Here is a 22,780-nt window from a genome sequence, read left to right on the forward strand (position 1 = left end):
TCACTCTTCGTCATGCCCTTTCTGTGAAGAAAAAGACAAAGTGAAAAAATAGAATGATTTTTTCAGGAAATTTGGAATTATTTTGTACATTTGTACGTCACCCTCGGTGTGTAAAGCATGTACTGAAAGAGAAGATATTCTGATCACAGCAGGTATATATGCAAGGTATTTCTTTCAGATCAAAACAATCATAATGAAAAACACTTAATTTCAAATTAGTTAAATAATTAAATCACTTCAGTATATTTTTGTTCGTACCTTGGAACCCACGTCACGGCTCTTGGCACGCAGCTTGTTGACCTGAGACTCGGCGATGTCGGCCCTCTCCTCAGCCTCGTCCAGCTCGTGCTGCAGCTTGCGGAACTTGCCGAGATTGGTGTTGGCCTGTTCCTCCTGGGTCGCAGAGATACAACACGTGACTGAATTCTGGTACTTGGGCCAGAACATGCTGAACATCTCCCTCTAGCTCTGCGTAGTGACACAGTTCAATACGTACAGCCTCCTCTGCAGCCCTCTTGTAGGACTTGACCTTCAGCTGCAGCTTGTCCACCAGGTCTTGCAGACGGGCCAGGTTCTTTCGGTCCTCTTCAGTCTTTAAACAGCAGCGATACATCCGATGTAACACAAAATTACATTTCTATGTTCTCATCACCTCTGAAAAATCGAAACTACAGAAACAGAAACCACCGGAGACCTGGTAGGTGAGCTCCTTAATGCGTCTCTCATATTTACGAATTCCCTTCACTGCATCACTGTTCTTCCTTTGTTCAATTTCCACTTCATTTTCCAGCTCTTTAACCTGCAAGTCACCAATTCAAAATTATCCACAACTGCTTTAGTCTATTTACTAATTTATTATGTTTTATGTCAACAAATGTGTGGTTTTTGGAATGTGACATTGTGTGAACTGAATACTCACTCTGGCTTCTAGCTTCTGCACCTGCTTCTTGCCTCCCTTCATGGCAATTTGCTCAGCTTCATCGAGACGGTGCTGCAGATCTTTGATGGTTTGCTCCATGTTTTTCTTCATGCGCTCCAGGTGAGCACTGGTGTCTTGCTCCTTCTTCAGCTCCTCCGCCATCATGGCAGCATCAGTGATGGCCTTCTTGGCTTTTTCCTCGGCGTTCCTGCATTCCTGCAAAGCCTCCTCTACCTCGGTCTGAAGCTGCGATGTATCCGCCTCCAGCTTCTTCTTCTGGTTGAGCAGGCTGGTGTTCTACACGGTTCCAGAGAAATTGGATTAAAAAAACGTAGAAATAAATGGCATCACGTCAAATGGAACAATGGAACCTCTGCCTTACCTGTGAGTGCAGTAGCTGCACCCTCTCGTTGACGTCCAGCAGCTCTTGTTCAGCCAGTTTACGGGCTCTCTCTGTCTGCTCCACCATGGACCTGAGCTCCTCCAGCTCTGCCTGCAGGAGATTGTTGCGTCTCTCTACAATCGCAATGTTCTCCTTCAAGTCATCATTGGCGCGGAGGGAGTCATCCAGCTGCATCTGGGCATCCTGAAAAACATTGTTATCCAGAAAACATTTTTCTTAGTCTCTATACTACTAACACAATTAACATTCATGTGATTGAATATAGGTGGTCCCCGATTTATGATGGGGTTAGTTCCGCGAAACCCATTATAAGTCGGAAATATTGTAAGTCGAAAATGCATTTAATATACCTAACCTACTGAACATCATAGCCTAGCATACGTGCAGTGGCCATTACCGGCTTGCCGCCTTCATGCTGGGCAATTATCTTGAGTTTTTCCTCAACAATAATTGCCCTCATCATCTTCTTCCCACCAGTAGCAGGAGACACAGAGGGGCATTTTTGTGACATTACGGATACACAAAACGCAACGTAGATGCAGGGGGATATCTGTATAGTGATCGCGTGGCAGACTGGGACATGCAGATCGCTGTTGCTGCCCAGCATCGGGAGAGAACATCGCACCGCATATCACTTGCGTATCACTTGCCTGGGAAAAAAATCTAAATTCAAAATTCAAAGTATGGTTTCTACTGAATGTCTATCGCCAGCTCACCATCATAATGTCAAAAAAATTGTAAGTCAAACCCTTGTAAATTAGGGACCACCTGTAATCTTCCTCTGCCTTAAGAAAGGTTTTTTTTCTTTTTTTTTTTTAAACGAAAAACACCCATTTTGCTAGAATACCACTGAATCCCATTAAAATGGACACACACACACACACACACACACACACACACACACACACACACACACACACACACACACACACACACACACACATTTTCAGAACCACTCATCCCATACGGGGTCACGGGGGAACCGGAGCCTACCCGGTAACACAGGGCGTAAGGCCAGAGGGGCAGGGGACACACCCAGGACGGGACGCCAGTCCGTCGCAAGGCACCCCAAGCGGGACTCGAACCCCAGACCCACCGGAGAGCAGGACTGCAGTCCAACCCACTGCGCCACCGCACCCCCTCAAAATGGACACAATTACTTCAAAATTTATCATAACACAACATAAGAAGGTAGTTTCCCTTCACTGAAGTCATCTGTAACACAGTATAGATGTCTACCTGTACTCGCTCAGCTTTTTTGGAGCTATTGCATATCATACTGTAAGACCCATTTTACCAAGAGTTTAGAGTGGGAAAGGGGTGTCACTGGCGTTCCTACCCCTGACGACTGCATGCTTGACGACTGTGCACCCGGCAACAATTTGACCACCGTGACCCTCTCCCTTGACAACCCCAAGGACGCAGCATAAAGCACCCCCTCCGACGCACCTGGCCACGGAACCTCCAACTGAGAGACGTTCTCCTCACCTATCTTCCGAGGCTGACTGTTCTGCTCTGTTCTCTGGGTGCAACCCCGTGTGATACGAAAAAAGCAAATAAGCATCAGCAACTGTGTCTGCTTTCTTAATCCTCCACACTCAACATGACAAGGGGTCTATTGTAAATAGTTGAATTGTGAGAAAATTGGGATTAAGCGTTAAACCACTGGGGAGACTTACAGGGAATGTAATGGGTTGACCATGTTTGCCAGCAGGGAAGAGGTGGGAAGGTTGAGTTGAGGTAAAAGTCCTTGAAGAAAAGGGATCCTCGGTCCCTTTTGTGTGCTGGTGTTCTAATAAACCTTCGTAATCAACATTGCCTGTGTGTCCTTCTTTGCTCCATCTGAACGCAGAGTGCTGCGTGCCACATTGGTGTCAGAGTGGGATAGGGCAGGACGATGAGAAGCTGGATTCAAGAGCTGTAGAACCCTGAAGAAGGGGAAATCTGTGCAAAGAAACAAGCTGGCAGGGCGAAACAACGGTAACCAGTGAAAGGAGATCCTGTGACAGTGGGGGTCGAGGCGGAAGAGCTGTGGCAGAGCACAGGTGTCCAGGGGGACCCCAGGGAAGTACATGCTCCAGCAAAGATGGCGGAGAAGAGCTGCATGGTGCGGCCAAAGACAGGCGAGGAGGTCGAGTGGGGTCTCTCTGCGCTCACGGTAGAAGCGGCAGAAAGAGGGAGCAAACTGCCGCCAAGCGTGGTTGTTTGGGAAAGTTGCCCTGCGGAGAGTGACATTTTCCCGAAGAGGTCGGGCAACATGCTGGATGGCACGGAACAGTGTGCCTCGACGACCGACAGGCAGGGCTTCATAGCAAACCCTGTGAGCAAACCCTGGAACGCAAAGTCGCCTACGTATGAAAATATCCCCCCTTTCATGAAGAAAGTGTCCAACCTGCCTGAAGCCCTGATGACCTTTCTTAAAAAAGGGCAATGTGGCGGAGCAAGTTATAATACCACAAAAGCAGGAGTGCTGTGCAAGAAGAAGCAGCCAGTCTCACGAGCATCGTAGCGGACTTGGCGAGTGGGGAGGCGAGGGAGGAGGGGGAGGCATGAGCGGCAAGCAGGTCGGCCAATCCGGGTTCTCCGCCAAAAGGTGACAGAGCAGCGGAAGGTGCAGCGAGACGTTGGGGCACGCAAGAGGCGTGTTTGCCACTGATGGCAGAGTCAGGACAATGCATAGCGGCTGTGGGGAGTCAAGCTGATGGTCCCATGAAAGACAATCAGTTGTGGGGAGCACAAAGTGGTCAGCGAAAACCATGTCGGTGCCACCATGCCTGGATACGTGCGGGTGAAAGAGCTGTACTGGGTCTGAGGCTGGGTGGATGAGGGACGAGGATGGCCGCCCCAGCCCCCAGACACACCGCCATGGCAGGCTATATCGCCTGTCTCCCGCCCCAACAAGCAGCTCTGAGCATCTGGGACCTGTGTTCCTGACCGGAGGCACATTTAAGGCAGCGCTGGACAGTCAGAGATTTCTGGGGCAGGCAGCAGCAGGGACGCTGCTATTTTGTTGATGGGGGCTGTGTAACGACCTGCCTTACCGAGAGTTTTGGGTGGGAAAAAGGTCTATTGTAAACAGTTGAACTGTGGGAAAATTGGGATTAAGCATTCAACCGCTAGGGTGACTTACGGGGAATATAATGGCGTGACCGTGTTTGCCAGTGGGAAAGGGAAAAAGCCTGGGTGGCACTAAGCAGGCTGGGAAGGTTGATTTGAGGTAAAGGTCCTTGAGGAAAAGGGGTTCTCAAGTATGTTTCTGTACATACTTCAGAAACTTTGGAAATTCTGTAATGTTCTTCTAGTTTGCCTCGCTGTGCTTTGTGGTATGTCTGTTTGGGGCAGATGACTGTGAACAGCAGTTGTACGGGGTTCTGTCAGGCTTTTTGTCAATTCTTGTACTGTGAGCCAGGTCTCTTTCAAAACTACATTTGAGATATGTTTATACAAGGGGTGCTGGTGGTCGAGAACTTAACGGTACATGATTGAAAATATGAATGCAAAGAAGATCGCGTTGTAGCTCTAATCTTGTGCCACTAGGCTGTCGGGAGGTAGGCAGATTTCAAAGTTAATCCTTATAGATGAAAAGAAATTCATTGTAAGCTCTGAAGTACAGGTGTTACGGTGATAGCTCGTAGCCTAGTGGTAAGAGCTACTGCCTTTGGACCCAAAGATGCAGGTTTAATTCCCACCTCTGGCTGTAGTACCCTTGAGCAATGTCTTTACCCTAAAACTGATTCAGTAAAAAATGATCCAGCTCTATAAATGGCTAAGTAATTGTAAGCTGATTTGGAGAAAAGTGTCAGCTAAATGAATAAAGTCAAACTCTTATAGCCCAAATGGATGTATCTTGGGGAAAGCTCCAAAATTCTTTCTCTGAAACCACTCTTGACTTACCTTCAGATGTGCATGGAGACCTTTCAGCTGCTTCTGAGCCTCAGACGCCTGCCTGTTGGCCTGGCTGAGCTGGATCTCCATCTCATTGAGGTCTCCCTCCATCTTCTTCTTCAGCCGCAGAGCTTCATTCCTGCTGCGAGTCTCTGCCTCCAAAGAGCTCTGTAGAGTATCTACGACCCTCTGGTGGTTCCTCTTTGCCTGCTCCATCTCCTCATCCTTCTCAGCCAGCTTGCGCTCAATATCGGCTTTTACCTGATTGAACTCCAGCTGGGCTCTCAGGATCTTACCCTCCTCGTGCTCTAAGGAGGCCTGATAGGAACAAAAGAACATGACAGACAAGTGGAATTTTCCGAATGTGCATCCTTAATATTAAAATCCTTTACAGACCTATATGATAAAATATATAACGGTTAAGATACTCACACAAAGTTCTCTTTACTTTAAACAGGTCCCCTCTTACTTACCTCTGCTTCCTCCAAAGCAGTTTGAATGTCTGTCTTTTCTTGCTCTAATTGCTTACGGATCTTCTCCAGTTCATGGATGCTCTTGCCACTCTCACCAAGTTGTTCCGTCAGATCAGAAATTTCCTCTACAAAGAAAACAAACTCATTGTGCACTAAGACTATATAGGTGGCAACAGGCTACAAATTAAACAGCTATCACTGTGAACATCCTGTTCCAGACAGAGTTAAAGTCTTTTAACTTACATTTACATGTATTCATTTAGCACACACTTTTCTCCAAAGCAATGTACATCTCAAAGAAAATACACACACACACACACACTTTCAGAACCGCTTGTCCCATACGGGGTCACGGGGAACCGGAGCCTACCCGGTAACACAGGGCGTAAGGCCAGAGGGGGAGGGGACACACCCAGGACGGGACGCCAGTCCGTCACAAGGCACCCCAAGCGGGACTCAAACCCCAGACCCACCGGAGAGCAGGACTGTGGTTCAACCCACTGCGCCACCGCACCCCTCAAAGAAAATACAATATATTCATTACATGAGGAGAAGGAGACATAGTTGCAGACATGTGATCCTTAAGTACAGTTAGTTTCTTTCCACCATATGAATCAATGTTCATCACACGAATAGCTGCATAAAACTTTCAGAATATCGACGATTCCTGATCACCTTCCTACTAATTACATTTTTTTTTTTTTTAAGAGATACATATAAATATTTAGGTACATTACAGGAGTAGCTGCGTAAAGGTTTTTCTGGGCATAATCTTAAACTTATGGAGCATGAACATTTACACCGTACATGAACTTAAGAGATCATGGGCAAAGTGAGTCTGGAAGAGGTGAGTTGTCAGAACTTTTTTAAATGTGAACAGAGTTTCAGCAGTTCTGAGTGTGAGGAGGAGGTTGTTCCACCACAACGGAGCCAGAACCGAGAACCTCCATGCTTTACTTTTCGTGTGTGGGACCACCAAGCGAGCAGATGTGGAAGAGCGTAGTGGTCTGGCTGGGGTGTAGTGGATGATCAAGTCTTGTAAATAGCTGGGAGCAGTTCTATTGATGCATTTGTAGACCATAACCAGGGTCTTAAATTTGATCTGGGCAGCTATAGGAAGCCAGTGCGGAGAAATGAGTAGAGGAGATACATGCGAACGTTTCAGCAAGTCCAACACAACTCGGGCAGCAGCAGCGTTCTGTATCAACTGTAGAGGTTTGATGGCAGTAGCAGGAAGGCCAGATAAGAGAGAGTTGCAATATCCAAATGGGATGTCACCATGGCCTGGACGAGTAGTTGGGCAGAGTCAGCTGTAAGTTAAGGACAGATCCTTCGGATGTTGTGCGGGATGAATCTGCAGGTCTGGGTTGTGGCTTCGATGTGCAAGAAGAACATAAACTTGAGTCAATCATCACTCCAGACTCTTAGCCGAGGAGGTCGACAAAATGAGTGAATATAGACTGTGACAGGAGGACAGACCAGCTGGGAGGTGTAGGATCTCAGTTTTGGAGAGATTGATTTAGAGGTGGTGATCACACATCCATGCAGAGATGTCCGACAGGCAGGCAGCAATGCGAACGGAAATATCTGATGCTCCAGGTGGAAAGGAGAGGAAGAGCTGGGTATTATCAGCGTAGCAGTGGTACTTGAACCAATGGGAGGCTATGACCAGGCCGAGGGAGGAGGTGTAGATGGAGAAGAGAAGAGGATCCAGTATGGAGCCCTGCGGGGCACCAGTTGAGAGAGGCAGAGGAAAAGAACGGAAACCCCACCAGACCACTTGATAGGATCTGTCAGATAGGTAGGACTCAAACCATCTTAGTGTCATTCCTTTGACCCCAAGCTAAGAGAGGAGAGTAGAATCTGGTGATTGACAGTGTGGAATTCTGCAGACAGGTCAAGGAGGAATCTCACTAAACTTCAGCTTAATGTAAAAATCCTACCATACTTCTGTCTCCATAGCATGTGCATGTCTGAATTTTTTTTGTTTCTACCAGGAGCTTTGTTTTACTCTTGGATTCAATACATTTACTCTTTCACAAAATAAGTCACTTGACCCTGAGAAGCCTCCCAATAGACTTGCATCGCAATATTGCTGAAGTTCACTTGACACAACATGCCTCCTCAGATCACTAGATATGTGCTTAGAGAAAATTGGTGAAAGGATGGATGATCCCAAACCTTGAAGGTTCTTGTTCTCTCTCTTCATTGTCTCCAGATGATCCAGAGATTCCTCATAGGAGTTCTTCAGCTTGAAGAGTTCAGTGCTGAGAGACCTGGCCTCCTTCTGGGAGCTCTCCAGCTCACTCTGTGACTCTTCATACTTCTGCTTCCACTCAGCCAGGACCTCAATGTATGAAGTACATATATCATTTGGAATGTGGGATCAGCAGGTACAGTATATCAGAAATTAAACTGATTTTTTTATTACTTTGTCAAAGTTTCTTTGCTTCTTGTCCAGAGCGGCAGCAGCTGCATTAGATCTCTCAACATCAATCATGAGGTCTTCAATCTCATTCTGCAGTCTGTGTTTGGTCTTCTCCAAGGATGAACACTTAGCATTTACAGCTTCCACAGCCTCTTCTGCATCCTGCAGTCGCTGAGCCAGTTTCTTCCTGTGTGGAAAACATTTACATTTACATTTACATTTAATCCTTTAGCAGATGCTTTTCTCCAAAGTGATGTACATCTCAGAGAAAATACAATTTTTTTCTGTTTTCCTGCATTTATAAAAGTATTGCCATATTTGACTGAAAACATCATGCAATCAAGCTGCTGAAGAGAAGACATGAATATAGCTGAAGTTGACAGCGATTCAAACCTCTGCAAATCTCATTACTAATCATCAGACATTACTGTAAGAACTTACTTTGCATCCTCCAGCTCCTCAGTCCTCTGGATGGCATCAGTCTCATACTTGGTTCTCCACTGAGCCACCTCAGAGTTGGCCTTGGAGAGACTACGCTGCAGCTCAGCCTTGGCCTCCAGCTCCTCCTCATACTGCTCCCTCAGCAGATCACAGTCATGGCGAGCAGACTGCACTGCATGGGCCAGGGCATTCTTGGCCTTCAAAGAACAGTACAGCAACATAATATAGATAGAGTATAAACTTTACAGTTCATTATAACATTCCAGACATCTGATGAACTACCTTGACTTCCTCCTCCAGTTGTCTTTTGATGTCCTCGATTTGCTGAGTATAGGACTGTTTACCCCTGGTTAGCTGAGAAATCAGAGATTCCTTCTCCTCTAGTTGTCTGGTAAGTTCCCCTGTATTGGAAAAAATTGAGTGTCTTTAAGAATTTCCTCTCTATAGCATGCGTACAGTGATACTTACCATTCTCAGTCTGAAGCTTTGCTTTCTGTGTAGTGAAGTCATTGATGCTACGTTGGCTTTCCTCAGCTTTAGTTTTGTATTCACTCATCTGGTCCTCCAGAGTTCGACACATTTTTTCTAAATTGTTCTGCAATAATATTAAAAAGACATGCAAACGAAACTCAGTCCATTGTCAATAACTGCTTGTCCAATGCAGGGTCATGGTGATCTTGAACCTGTGTTGGAAGTTTTACTTCTTCTCAGTCCATTTTACTTGGTATCAAATTTATGCTTACTTTTGCCTTGACTGTCTGCTCCATGTTGGAGACGACATCGTCTAGCTCCAGTCGCAGCTCACTCTTCTCCTTCTCCAGCTTCTGCTTCACTCTCTGCAGGTTGTCAATCTGCTCCCCCAGATCAGCCACACTGTCAGCCTGTTTCTTCCTCAGTGTGGCAGCTGTAGCTTCATGCTGCAGTGTCGCCTCTTCGAGGTCTCTACGCAGCTTCTGGAACTCTGCCTCCCTCTTCTTGTTCATCTCAATCTGAGAAGCTGTGGCCCCACCAGCCTCCTCCAGCCTCTCGCTGATCTCCTCCAGCTCTCTGGACAAGTCTGCCCTCTGCTTCTCCACCTTGGCACGAGCAGCTCTTTCAGCCTCCAGCTCCTCCTCCAGCTCCTCAATTCGGGCCTAGGAGATAGAGATTGTTAGTAGAATCACAGAAGATTCTTCTTGACACTGGCAGTTCATATTTTCATTTTCCACATCTTAGAAACTACCTGCAGTTCCTTCAGTTTCTTCTGTAACTGAGCACCCAAAGACTGTTCATCTTCAATTTTACTGTTGAGCTGGCTGATTTCAAAGTCCTTTCTATGGAAGACAGTAAAACAGTTTATGAAGCATGAAACAGTAAATTGAGGATTTGTGAGAGACACCTATGCTAAGTTGTATCTTACTTCTTCAGCCTCTCTTCTAACTGTTGTTTGTCATTTTCCAAATCCATTAAATTTTCCTGGGTCAGCTTCAAGTCTCCCTCCAGCTTTCTTTTCGCTCTCTCAAGATCCATTCGTACCTTTTTCTCTTGTTCTAGAGACCCTTCAAGCTAGAGGAAGAAATAACAAGAAAAAGTCTAAAAAAGAAAACGTTTTCTGTTTTACTCATGTTGTTATTCATTGTCCATGAAATATGATTAGTATATTGCCTGCATTACTCACATCATCAACTTGTTGCTCCAGTTTGGCTTTGGCCTTGGTCAGCGTGTTCACTTTGTCCTCCTCACTCTGCAGGTCATCCAGGGTTTGCTGGTGAGCTTCCTGCAGAGCCTTCTTCTCCTTGGTCAGTTTGGCAATGATTTCATCCAGACCTGCCATTTCTTCAGTCAGGTTCTTTACCTGTTTTGTACATCAGGGGTTCACAGAGCAGCACTGCATCACCGGGTTTAGTTTTTATACTGCTGTTAAAGGAATGAATAGTAAAGACACGTGAAAAGGCAAAGGTGATGACCAACCTTGTTCTCAGTGGCATGTTTCTCCTTCTCCACTTTAGCTAGAGTGAGCTCCAGGTCATCAATGTCCTTCTTCAGCTCAGAACACTCATCCTCCAGCTTCCTCTTCTTAGCAGTCAGCTCTGCATTCATCTCTTCCTCATCCTCCAGCCGTTCTGTCAGTTCTTTAGCTTTTGCTTCTAGCTGAATCTTGTTTTTAATCAATCCTTCACAACGCTCTTCTGCATCTGAAAGATTATCTTGTTCCTAACACAAAAAAATTACATTTGAACGGTCATCTCATCTGTGCTGTACTGTTCCTTATGTAATTCAGTATTTCTATATTATATTTCCAAATTACTTTTTTTAAAAACCCACACATCTTATTTATACTTACAGTCTGGACTTGTAGCTGCAGGTCATTCTTCTCTTGGAGAAGAGTGACCATCTTCTCTTCCAGCTCTTTTCTGCGGGCCTCAGACTTTGCATAAGCCTCTTTAAGTTTCAGGAACTCCTCCTTCAGGTTGGCCATCTCCTTTTCAGCCTCAGCTGATTTCAGCAGAGGTTTGATCTTGAAGTAGAGCTTCATCCAGGGCCAGTTCTTCACTCCCATGAAGGCCCGCACATTCCATTGGATTATAAGTAATGAATCCCTGTGGTACATCATGTGGATAATTATGTACAATTGTATAAAATTATAATGAGTATATCATTTGATAGTGTCAGTACCTTCGCTCAACAATCTTCTGGAACTCAATTCTTGCCAGAAGACCACGAGCCCTGGCCTGGATTCCGGTCAAAATCAAAGCCAATCGATCATCTCTCATCTCTTCCAGCTGTCCGAGAAGACCAGCTTTAAAAAACACCTGGAAAGGATAAACAATGACCTTGACCTCCTGATGTTAAGGGTGCTAATGAATGATTTTTGAATTTCACAAGACACATAATGCTACCAGTCAGTTTTTGCTTGTTTAAATTATTTGTCCAAAGACACGGAATACACACAACTGTAATAATTATGCTTCCTTACTTTTGTGTGTCCAAACTTATACTGTTGATGGTCAATATCCAGTGACCCCAGCAGTTTCTCAGCTCCCTTCTTGCTGTCTATGAACTGGCCCTCTGGGATGGCTGCAGGGTTAAGGATGCGGTACCTAAAATGGAAAATATTTAATATCCATTCACCCAAGTTGGTGACAGTTTTTAAAATTCCTAGGTTGCACAGCTGCCATTTTAGGTGAATTGTATGTAATATTAAACTTTTTGTTGTTTTTTTCTATGCATGTATTTTGCGTTTTGAGAGTAAGTCTGCAACAAGCTGCTGTATAACTGCATGTCTGCATTTCTAAAGTGAGGCATCTAGTCTGAGTAAGATTTTATCTACCTCTGTTTGAAGTCTCCGTAGAGGATCCTGTTGGGGAAGCCCTTTCTGCAGATCCTGATGCCTTCCAGCACACCATTGCAGCGCAGCTGGTGCATGACCAGAGGGTTCTCCATGGCCCCAGGAGTCTTGGTCTCATTGGGGATGATGCAGCGCACAAAGTGGGGGTGGGTTGACCTCAAGTTTGTCATCAGTTTATTCAAGTTCTCCTGTTAAACAAAACTATTTACCAAATTGCTCCGCAAATTAAAACAAAATGGTTCACTGACATTTTCAATATCCAGTTTAAATCACTATGTGACATCATTTCTCATTCAGGGAGCTCACCCTGTGCAGAGCAGATACAGTTTGAAAGGAAGAGCCTTTCTTCTTGCCTCCCTTGCCTCCCTTTCCACCTCCCTGCTCTGTGGTTGTTGAATAAAAAAATCATGTGGGATAACGTTGAAATTTTATCATATCAAACAAAACTGGGGCTTTAACAGTATAGCTACAGAAGTCTTGCTATTCTAGTCTTTTTTTTGCAAATCAGTAAAAGTGCACTATTGGCTTTCAAGCATTGCCTTCTAACAATCTTCAGTTTTCTCTAGCAAACAAGCTTGCAAATGACTTGACAGAAGATATCTCACAACCCAGTCATCACTGACTGATATCCTACATTTTTTTGCAATTAGTGAGCCCATTTTATCAGACAGTTTGTGAAGTTAGTTAACATAATCCCTTTCTCTTTCACTTTAGAAATGTACCTGAATCTGTTCCAGCATAGTTAGCAAACAACATGGCCAGCAACTTGAGGGTAGACTTCTGGTATAACCCAACCACAGTTTCATTCAGGGGGTCCTTGTTCTTCACCAGCCAGTTGTTGATGTTGTAGTCCACCGTACCAGCATAGTGAACCAGGGCAAAATGGGCCTCTGGTTTCCCCTTAACAAGCCTGGGCTTCTGGAAGTTGTTAGATTTTCCCAGATGGTTGTCATACAGCTTTGCTTTAAAAGTGGCGTCACTGGCCTTGGGGAACATGCACTCCTCTTCAAGGATGGACATGATTCCCATGGGCTGAAGTTAAAGGAAGTAAAGGTATAAATTCAAGGGTTACATTAAAGTGTAGAGTCTGACTTTGTGTAGAGTCAGACTTAACTCCAAGCACTGAAATGTCACTAGGAGGCATTTAGAGCAGAGGCTTATGTTACGTTAACAAAAATCAGTTGATTCTGAACATTGTCTTGTGCTCTTCGGCTCACCTTCTCAATGAGATCTATACAAGCTTGCAGGTCCATGCCGAAGTCAATGAACTCCCACTCAATGCCTTCTTTCTTGTACTCTTCCTGCTCCAGTACAAACATGTGGTGGTTGAAGAACTGCTGCAGCTTCTCATTAGTGAAGTTGATGCAGAGCTGTTCGAAGGTGTTGAACTGGAACAGAGAAACATGAATAAAATTTTCCTAGTCTCTTACACACTTTCAGTTAGTGGGCAAGCAATTAACAATCCTTAACGTCACATAGCATTTCAGCAAAAGTGTTAACCCTAACAAAATGATGGTGCACTCACATCAAAGATCTCAAAGCCGGCAATATCCAGTACACCGATGAAATACTGGCGAGGTTGTTTGGTGTCCAGGGACTGGTTGATTCTCACCACCATCCAGAGGAACATCTTCTCATAAACTGCTTTTGACAGGGCGCCAATAGCATAGTACACCTTCACAGATACAGAATGAATTATTTGAAAGGTTTTTTTTTTAAAGTTTTTGAAAGTCCACAAAGTTTAGTTGTTTCAACCTTTTAGAAAGTTCTTCATAGAATCAAGCTTTTACCTGCTGAACATTTTGTCCTTTGGTGACCCACTCATTCCCTACTTTGACCCTTGGGTGACACAGACCCTTGATGAGATCAGCAGAGTTCAGACCCATCAGATAAGCTGATTTGTCAGCATCTGAAAATGAAATTAAAATCCAGCTCATAAACTACTTTATATCCCCTCCCACCTTATATATTTTGAGACTTGGCACATTGCCAGTGGCCAAAGTTGCCTTAATGATTAACATATTGTATTTTTTTGACAAGAAGATGCACCTTCAGTGCCATCAGCTTCTGCTTGCTCCTCACGCTGCTTCTGCTTGAACTTCAAGTTGCCGTAGTGCATGATGGCACCAGTCAGCTTGTAGATGCCGTTCTTCTCCTCCTGAGTGAAGCCCAGAACGTCAAAGGCTTCCTGCATGAAAAAAGGGATGATTATATTGGTTCTGGGTTCCTGGATCTGTAAACAGTTTTCTTAATCCTTGGGCAAATGCTAAAACGCACATCAGTAGCCATCAGCTCTTCAGCATCATTGATGGATGCAACGGTGGTCTCTCCTTGGGAGATGTAGGCATAGTCATAGGGGTTGTTGGTGATGAGCAGCATTTCTGTGGGAGAGTGAATGAAGCAGTGAAATGTACTCTCTCGTGGGGTAAAATATCGGACACTTTCAGGATGGAACAGATTGCAGGTCTTACCCAGTAGCTCAGGTTTCCTTTGAGACAGGATCTGGTAGAAGATGTGATAGTCTCTCTCAGCCTTGAGCTGGAAAGTTACACGAGACTTTTCCAGAAGATCTACAACCATGTTGGAATAGGGGAATTAACTATCATTAAGTACAACATAGTCTCGCAACAATATTCTTCAGTGGGTAAAAATGATATCTTTAGAGTACAATAGAGTACTTTTTTCTAGCCTCCAAGTAATCAATGACACTAAAGTATGCTAAAAATAAAAACAGTCCAAAACCTGTTTGCAGGAAACTGCCATGTCATTGAGCTTCAAATGTGTTTGTGTGATTCAGAAAATGAGGAAGAGTCAGTAATGAACACACTTGTACTCAAACTGAAGGACAAGGTTCTTACAGGTCTCAATGTCAGCAGAAGCTAGTTTTCCGCTGGCAGCGAAATGAATTCGAATGAACTTGCCCTGGTAAAAAAGATATGATGGAGAGTAAAATAAACACTGCGATGAACGCAACACAATGAACACTAAAAGACTACTTCAAACTGATTAAAATGAGACTCTCACAAATCTTGAGGAGTTGTCGTTTCGGATGGTCTTGGCGTTACCAAAGGCCTCTAGGGCTGGGTTGGCCTGGATGATTTGATCCTCCAGGGTCCCCTGGTGACATACACATCGAGCAGCAGAATCTAGGATAAGTGTCTCCATCATTCAGTGTCTTACTCATGTCCATCATAAGCATTCATCTTATCGTTACCTTTTTCTCCTGAGTTACATCTTTCTTCCCAGACACAGCTGCGATGCTGGCAAAATACTGAATGACTCTTTTCGTGTTCACAGTCTTCCCAGCACCAGATTCTCCGCTAAACATAGACATTCAAGTGAACATTTTTACTAATTTTCCATTCCAGGACAGTCTGTCCCGAGTGTCTTTCTTTCATATATAACATTCAATGGCTATTTGTGACACTGTGATCAGCCCAGTGCTACACAGAAGCGTTAGACTCTCAAAGAAACGCAATGAGACTGAAATCCATATTGTTCATATTGTATTTTTCAAAGTTAACTACATTTATTACTGCATTTACTCCTTCTTCAGCAATTTTGGGATGTCTAACAGTATTAATTAGGATTTAAAATTGAATCCTCACAGTAGAAAATACTGAAGTGTTACTGTTCCCAGTGGAGCAATAACAGGTACGTTTCAACACAAAATTGTGGTCACATCAGTGGGAGTCATTCATTGTACAATAATTACTGTCTCAGCCTGCATGATTTTTCACTTTCTTACCACATTTTATGCCCGTTGTACGCATTCATTTTTGGAAAATGTATAAGCAGCTGTGGGAAGTTACCACATAACTGTGATGTAAAATACTGCATTTGTGTTACAAACAGCAAGAAACAGCAGTGCTGAAGCAGTGAAAGAATAGATACTTACGTGATCAAGATGGACTGATTTTCTCTATCTGTTGATGAATTTCAGAGAATTATAAAAGAGTACTTTTTTAATGTTTCAGTGTTTACAGATAAATACTGTTCATAGTGAACTGTAAAAATTACTACCTACCTGACAACATGTACTGGTAGGCGTTGTCCGAGATGGAGAAGATGTGAGGAGGAGCTTCACTCCTCTTCTTTCCTCTGTAAGCGGTCACCACAGCAGGGTCGTACACCGGTAACCACTTGTAGGGGTTCACGGTGACACAGAAGAGCCCTGAGTAGGTCTGTGAGAAGGTGAACGTGGACCATGAGAACACGGTTTCCACCGAGCGTGTGGATAAGTGTGTCGATCGTTGCGTGTTATACCCACGTAGATCATCCAGGCTGCGTAACGCTCTTTGAGGTTAAACAGCACGGCAGGTTCGTGCAGGAAGGTGAACATGGCCATGTCCTCGATCTTGTCGAACTTGGGGGGGTTCTGAGGGTGCACGTCCGCCTCCTTCACCGTTACGGTCTGTGGGAATGAACGGCACTTCCTGTAGATTACAGTTTTCCAACAAGGACACGTTGCAGACATTGTAGTGAAATACGACATGATGGACAAGTGCGGACCTTGCCGTGTTCGGTCTGCGCGGTCACTTTGTCGCCGTCTCGACTGACGATGGAGGCCTTGACGTACTCCGCCTCGGGGTCCGGCACGAAGCACTCCTTCTTCATGTCGAAGGGCCGAGTCTGGGCCTCCAAGCGCTCCTTGTCTGACTTGCGCAGGAACGAGGCTGCCGGCCCAAACTCTGCCATGGCTGCGTCACCCATTCTGACCTCTGTCACAAAGATTTTTTTAGGCTTCGTGATGCTGTGACATAATTAAATTCTAACGGAAGGTATATGATGTATCTCACTATATTACATTTTTAAACAGATGTCAAAGAAAGCTGAACACTGAGTTAAAAATAAATGCAACACTAACAAGAATGTTGATTATAACTAAATTTAATTTGTTTTTCACTAATGTATTGTTCTGTCAAGAAGTGCAACTGCAAGAGATTTTTTTCAAAGTTAAAATCCAGTTGAGCACCTTTACACTTAGCAATTGAGCTTACCTTGGCCCTGCTGCAAAGGTTTGCTGTGTGTCTATATTGACCCTGCAAGGTACAGAAAGAAACATTCTGACACACATCACATTTTTGTAAGGCGTTACAGTCCCAGTGTAACAGCAACATATCCCTCTTGGAAATAACTTTCGGCTGTAACATGAATAAGTTGGTATTTCTGCTCTTATTTTTCCATATTGCTTTACTCTGAAACATGAAAGTACTGATGCGGTGTCTTTCTTTCTAGAAGTCTCTCCTGTGAGATTGCGCTCAAAAACTAGTTTCTTACCTTGGTGTAGTGAGCTGCCTTTGTCTGGGCAGCTGATGTGATTTTATAAGATCTCCTTTCCCTAATTTGGAGGTGGCACTTATTGAATGACGAACGCCTGTTCTCTATATGGGAGGAGATGATGGACCCAAAAGACAAACACAGGACTGTGTCCTCCAGGCTTTTTTTAATTTCACTGGGTCCTACTTTTATTTCTGGATTGAATTACAAGGCGATCCTTCTAAGAAGAGGAAAAAATATTATCTCCACACAATTGGTCTTCGGTGTGTGGGTTGCTTTGGCTTTATACAGGTGAGTTAGTATGAGGTCCTGCACGCTGTAGACGTGTACATTATTTATAACTTACCACTTTTCATGTCTAATGTACTGCAGTTTTATTGGAACGTTTTTGAAAGGTCATGTATTTTTGCATAGGACTGCAGCCTTCAAGTGTTATATGAAAGTTTTTGGCTAGGTATGGATGTACTGATGGAGTTGACACTGAACTGCACATTACTGCATATTCTCATGAAAATATTTTATGAGCATGTTTTATGTGTATCTCAGGTAGTTTAGTATGAGCACATTCTGTATACCATACAATTTAAAATGTTCTTTTCCAATGTCGTATTTTAAGCGGTACATTTAAACAAACATTGATGCTAAAAAAATGAGATATTTCAAGATAAAGAAAGTAGCGCTCCATGTACTTCTCATTTTCATGTTTTAATATCCGTTTGTCATTTTCGGAATTGTGAAACTCATTGTTCAATGTACTTCTTTTCATAGTACAAGACATTGTGTTTTTAGTTGTCTTCATGTCATCATTTGAAATGTAAGCAGTAATAAGGTGACAAGATGTTGTATTTTCACATGGTGCAGACCTTGGACTTACTAGATCAACAAGCGAGGTCTGCAGCCGCCTCTGAACGTTGACCAAGGTGAGTACAAAGTCATTGCTCCGTTTGGCCCCTATTATCAAATAGCCGCCAGTGGCATCTGTACTCAGTTACATCTTGTTGACTTTGCATTGTTTCCTTCTCTCCATCCTTGAGTACAAAGATAGCCTCGTGAAATTCCTGCTGAGTGCCTTGCACTGATTGAGGAGCACAGCCTGTGGAGCACAGTGAGCTCTCTGCTATACTGTACTCACATAGCAACAACAGGTGACCTGCCTGAAAAGGTCTTAGGGCACATAAATAAAGACTTACAAGTCAGAGCTCAATTTTCACACCTTTTTCAGAGGTACAGTGGACTTGTGTTACATAGCCAAATTAAGTAAAGAGTAGAAGTTAATATTTTAACAACAGCTTAGACTCACACTTTAGCGGAGACACTGGAGGGCCACAAGAGAATATTGCATTAACATCTTCTACATTTGGAAATTTTGACGTTTAAATTAATTAAGCTAATTTCAATGTAATGAAGGCTTTAAGACTGCAGAGTAAATTTACAAACATAGGGCTATAAGTGTAACACTGAAGGTTTACAATCTTCTCTACTTAGTTTTGCTCGGTTTTAAAATTTGTGATCATGTAATGTCTGGAAAAAAAATTGATTTCAGTTGAACTTTATTTTAAAGTAAAGTGTTGTCTCACAGTGCCTGGGCTGTTTGAATCCAGCTCAGCTTGTGTGGCGCTTGCATGTTTTCCCCGCATCTGTGTGGGTCTCTTACAAGGACTCTGGTTTCCTCTCATTGTCCAAAGACATACATTTTAGATAAATTGTGGGCCCTAAGTTGCCTATAACGTGTGAATGTGAGTAAGTTTGTGTGTGTGTGTGTGTGTGTGTGTGTGTGTGTGTGTGTGTGTGTGTGTGTGTGTGTGTGTGTGAGAGAGAGACTACCTGGAGAGCCACAACAGTAAAGAGGACAAGATGTTTACAAAAGTGAATATATCATCACTATTTAGGTAAAAGTATTTAACAGCTGCAAGAATATGCCCTAAACAGCCAATTTGCCATTTCCATAGATTTTTTATAATGTCTTATTAAAACTGTAGAATTTCCTTAGAGTACATGCAATGTCGCTGTTTACTCAACAATGTTGTTTAATTAAACGAAAAATCTACAGAAAAATGTTACATTATACAGTAATAACAGTCAAATCATGCTTTGATAGTACCAGTCAAAAATTTTTAGTACACACAAACATTTTTCATGTTTCTGAATGAAAAATTTAAAATTGTGTTTAAATCTGATGTATGGCAGTGTAAGCTACCCCGATGAATAAGGTGTGTGGGATGATAACACTGCATAGAGTTCATTGGAAGTCGCTTTGTAGAAAAGCGTCTGCTAAATAAATAAATGTAAATGTAAATCTGTGATTCCTCTAAATTGGGACCCTTTGCATGAGTAACATCTCTGTCCCGCCCACACACGCACCACAACCAGCAACACCTGCCTCAAGTCAAAGCACACACACACACATTTTCTGAACCGCTTGTCCCATACGGGGTCGCAGGGAGCCAGAGCCTACCCGGCAACACAGGGCATAAGGCCGGAGGGGGAGGGGACACACCCAGGACTGGACGCCAGTCCATCACAAGGCACCCCAAGCGGGACTCGAACCCCAGACCCACCAGAGAGCAGGACCCGGTCCAACCCACTGCGCCACCGCGCCCCCTTTCAAGTCAAAGCATTTATCTATAAAAACCGTCCCCGGCTCCTTCTCCGTTGCAGAATCTCTTAGAAGACAACCGTCCCTTCAACGTCCACGACTTCTCCTCAGCGCCTCATCTGTCCGCCTCCAAGTTCCTCACTCCCTGTTCCCTTGCCCGTCTCCTTGTCCCTGTTCCTGTCTTCCACGGTATCGAACCTCGCTTCGCACCCTCATACGCGTCGTCGGACTCTCCTCTCGGACAACGTTTGCACCTCGGATTGAACCACACTTGTCCCTGACTCAGAGTATCGCCTCGCCCCAAGTGTCTCTCTAATAAACGATCTCGCAGTTGAGTCCACACCTGGACCTCAGGTCTGTCCTGTGCGACAAACTCTACAGTACAAATGAGGAATTTTCAACAGGCGTACTCAAACTTTTGACTGTTACTATATACTTTGTTATATCAAGTAACGACCAATGTTAAGAAAGCACAAACATGAAGTAAGAGCTCAAGAGCCGGACGAGCGCTGCAGCGCCGTCACTCTTCCGCAAAGGTGTCTACAAATCACACTCCTCTACAGGTCAGCGTAACGGGTCGAGGGTCGCAGGCCACGGTTCTCCTCAGAACCACTGGACCCCCTCCAGAGCAGCAGAGACCGGTCTTCAGAAAGGTCAATCTCTCGACCGCGCCATTGCCGGCTCCTCGCTACATCGTCCGTTGTGGACGACGCCATTCGCACCTGTTCAAGGGCCTCCTACTCGCTGCAGCCCCAGTGACCCGTCAGCCTGACGCAACAGAACACAACTTTGCACTTAACAGATGCTGCAACTTGACTCCACATGGTCTTCCTATTATTAGCGTTTGTTTGAGTTTTTTTCACTGAAGGGATGCTATGAATGGTGTCACTTTCTCAGTCTTCTTTCTCACTCTGGTGCTCTTCTGCCACACGTACACAGAGTAAGAACAGGGTACAGAGCCGCTCATGTCATTGTCTCACCATGAACTTTGTCTTAGATTTCTGTCTCTGCTGAATGATGAGGTGAGTGTGTGCGGTGGTGTGCGGTGGTGTGCGGTGGTGTGCGATGGTGTGCAATGGTGTACACCTGTTTGTGTAAGCAGAGTGTCCATCATGAGGACCTTGGTAATGTGAGCAGGAACTCAGCCTTGTAAGGACTCACACCAAGGCAGCAGGTCTGTAATTAATGCCAAACAGCACCTGCTATCTCTCACACACACACACACACACACACACACACACACACACACACACACACACACACACACAACACACACACACACAACACACACAGGCTCTGAGACAATGAGCTGCTCTGAAAGACCACCTTTGGCACTGCAGCGCAGCACTTGGACAGACAGGGAGGTAATTGTATTATTTTTTGTTTACAGCTCTGTTCACCTAACTCTTCCACAGTGGTGTTAGAAAATAAGAAATAGTGTAAAAGATAAGTTATGAAGTATTTAAATAGTATGCCAAGGACGAACTGGTTAATATAATTAATTGCAGCAAAATAAATCCCTTCTACTGTTAAACTTCAACAATATATGTACATTGTAAAAATAAATTTTATGTGTGGTGTCATTTTTACCTGCAAACTGAAAATACATTAATATTGATTGCATTGAGCATAAATGTAGTGTAGCTGATAAACAAACGAATTCTTTTTGAATGAATGACTGAATGAATGGGTTTGGTTAGTTTGCGAGAAATTATATATGACATTAACCTATCTACATTTAAATGTTCCTTTATTTTTATTCATTTTTATTGATCTCATGGTGATATTGTAGGTCTTTCAGTTGGGGGAATATAAACATTACATAAATATTTATTTTTAGTTTTAGAGTCACAAATCTGGAAACCAGCAGTTAACTGAGTTTTATTACAATGCAGCTAAACATGTAAGTACAGTTTGCCTGTTTACTTTTAAAAATTCTTTCACTTTGCATGTTTAATAAAAACACATTTTGTGTTATGATTTGTCTGTTTTGTCATTAACATTTGTTATTAGTCATGTGTAACATTCGAAACGTACGTATTTGCACCATGAGAGGAAACCAGAGTAAAAATGTGTGCACGGTAATTTATACGTGTGTAATCCGCAGTCTGCAGGATTAACAGTCCAGGTGTCCCCTCATTCCCTTGATGGACTCGTCCTTTCGGTCCGAGTTTCTTTCAAATGGAGACATGTCCCTGCAGAGCGCAGCGATGTGCGGAGGGGGTCTGGTTTTTCCCGGCGACTCACGAGCGCTCCTGCCGGGTGCCTCCCTTTAGTGGCGGACGAGGGAAACCAGCAAGGAGCCCTGGGCCAAAGGAGCACTTCAGAACCCTGGTGAGCAGAAGGCTCTGTTTTGGCCAAAGCAATCCAGGTATGACTTTATTAAATATACAGCTACTGGTGCGATGAACATCGGTGCATATGGTGGAAAGAAACAAACTGCACTGAAGAAATCGCACGTCTCTACCTAAGTGTTTCTTCCTGTTAATGTAATGAACACGTTGTATTTTCTGTGAGATGTTTGTCGCTTTGGAGGAAAGTGCCTGATAAATGAATACATACACATACACATACACACAGAGTTAGAAACCGCTATTCCCAAGCAGGGTCACAGCAAGCCAGAGCCTAACCCAGCACCACAGGGCACGAGGCTGGAGGGGGACACACGCAGGATGGGATGCCAGTCTATCACAAGGCACCCCAAGCGGGACTCGAACCCCAGACCCACAAGAGAGCAGGACCTGGCGAAACCCACTGCGCCACCGCACCCCTTTAAATGAATACATGTACATGTATATGTAAATTATAATGTATTACAAATTACACCACTTTTTGGTGATTATTAATTTTGTCTTTTACTATTTTACCATTTTCAGCATCTGACAGTATTTTTGCATTTATTGTGTGAATTTTGTGCACTGTAATTGCAAGAAGCCCTTGTTTGCATTATTTGATGCTGAGCTGTGATGTTCTTTCTCAAAATATTAACTTTTTTTTGAATGAATAAAGGAATGAAATGCAAACACT

General features: G+C 43.9%; 1 protein-coding gene across 1 annotated transcript in view; it reads right to left on the bottom strand.

Annotated features, from left to right (window-relative positions):
• The window catches only part of LOC108934018 (myosin-7-like), a 25,227-nt gene continuing 2,447 nt past the window's right edge, over positions 1-22,780 (bottom strand). Inside the window, exons 2-39 of the mRNA XM_029253512.1 lie at positions 16,878-16,919; positions 16,390-16,598; positions 16,148-16,291; positions 15,905-16,061; positions 15,776-15,803; positions 15,092-15,197; positions 14,902-14,994; positions 14,736-14,799; positions 14,349-14,447; positions 14,155-14,258; positions 13,927-14,065; positions 13,668-13,786; positions 13,403-13,552; positions 13,095-13,265; positions 12,600-12,909; positions 12,184-12,260; positions 11,860-12,065; positions 11,506-11,629; positions 11,205-11,341; positions 10,873-11,128; positions 10,500-10,742; positions 10,207-10,383; positions 9,949-10,094; positions 9,772-9,862; positions 9,293-9,682; positions 9,018-9,144; positions 8,832-8,950; positions 8,550-8,746; positions 8,112-8,295; positions 7,862-8,027; positions 5,681-5,805; positions 5,217-5,525; positions 1,302-1,505; positions 920-1,216; positions 695-799; positions 497-592; positions 259-393; positions 1-21 (exon numbers count right to left, since the gene is read on the bottom strand). Coding sequence (XP_029109345.1) covers positions 1-21; positions 259-393; positions 497-592; positions 695-799; positions 920-1,216; positions 1,302-1,505; positions 5,217-5,525; positions 5,681-5,805; positions 7,862-8,027; positions 8,112-8,295; positions 8,550-8,746; positions 8,832-8,950; positions 9,018-9,144; positions 9,293-9,682; positions 9,772-9,862; positions 9,949-10,094; positions 10,207-10,383; positions 10,500-10,742; positions 10,873-11,128; positions 11,205-11,341; positions 11,506-11,629; positions 11,860-12,065; positions 12,184-12,260; positions 12,600-12,909; positions 13,095-13,265; positions 13,403-13,552; positions 13,668-13,786; positions 13,927-14,065; positions 14,155-14,258; positions 14,349-14,447; positions 14,736-14,799; positions 14,902-14,994; positions 15,092-15,197; positions 15,776-15,803; positions 15,905-16,061; positions 16,148-16,291; positions 16,390-16,590 — 5,817 coding nt within the window. The 5' untranslated portion in view covers positions 16,591-16,598; positions 16,878-16,919. The remainder of the gene's footprint in view (positions 22-258; positions 394-496; positions 593-694; positions 800-919; positions 1,217-1,301; positions 1,506-5,216; positions 5,526-5,680; positions 5,806-7,861; positions 8,028-8,111; positions 8,296-8,549; positions 8,747-8,831; positions 8,951-9,017; positions 9,145-9,292; positions 9,683-9,771; positions 9,863-9,948; positions 10,095-10,206; positions 10,384-10,499; positions 10,743-10,872; positions 11,129-11,204; positions 11,342-11,505; positions 11,630-11,859; positions 12,066-12,183; positions 12,261-12,599; positions 12,910-13,094; positions 13,266-13,402; positions 13,553-13,667; positions 13,787-13,926; positions 14,066-14,154; positions 14,259-14,348; positions 14,448-14,735; positions 14,800-14,901; positions 14,995-15,091; positions 15,198-15,775; positions 15,804-15,904; positions 16,062-16,147; positions 16,292-16,389; positions 16,599-16,877; positions 16,920-22,780) is intronic.

Source organism: Scleropages formosus, chromosome 7, assembly GCF_900964775.1.
Source record: "Scleropages formosus chromosome 7, fSclFor1.1, whole genome shotgun sequence".
Classification (NCBI taxonomy): Eukaryota; Metazoa; Chordata; class Actinopteri; order Osteoglossiformes; family Osteoglossidae; genus Scleropages; species Scleropages formosus.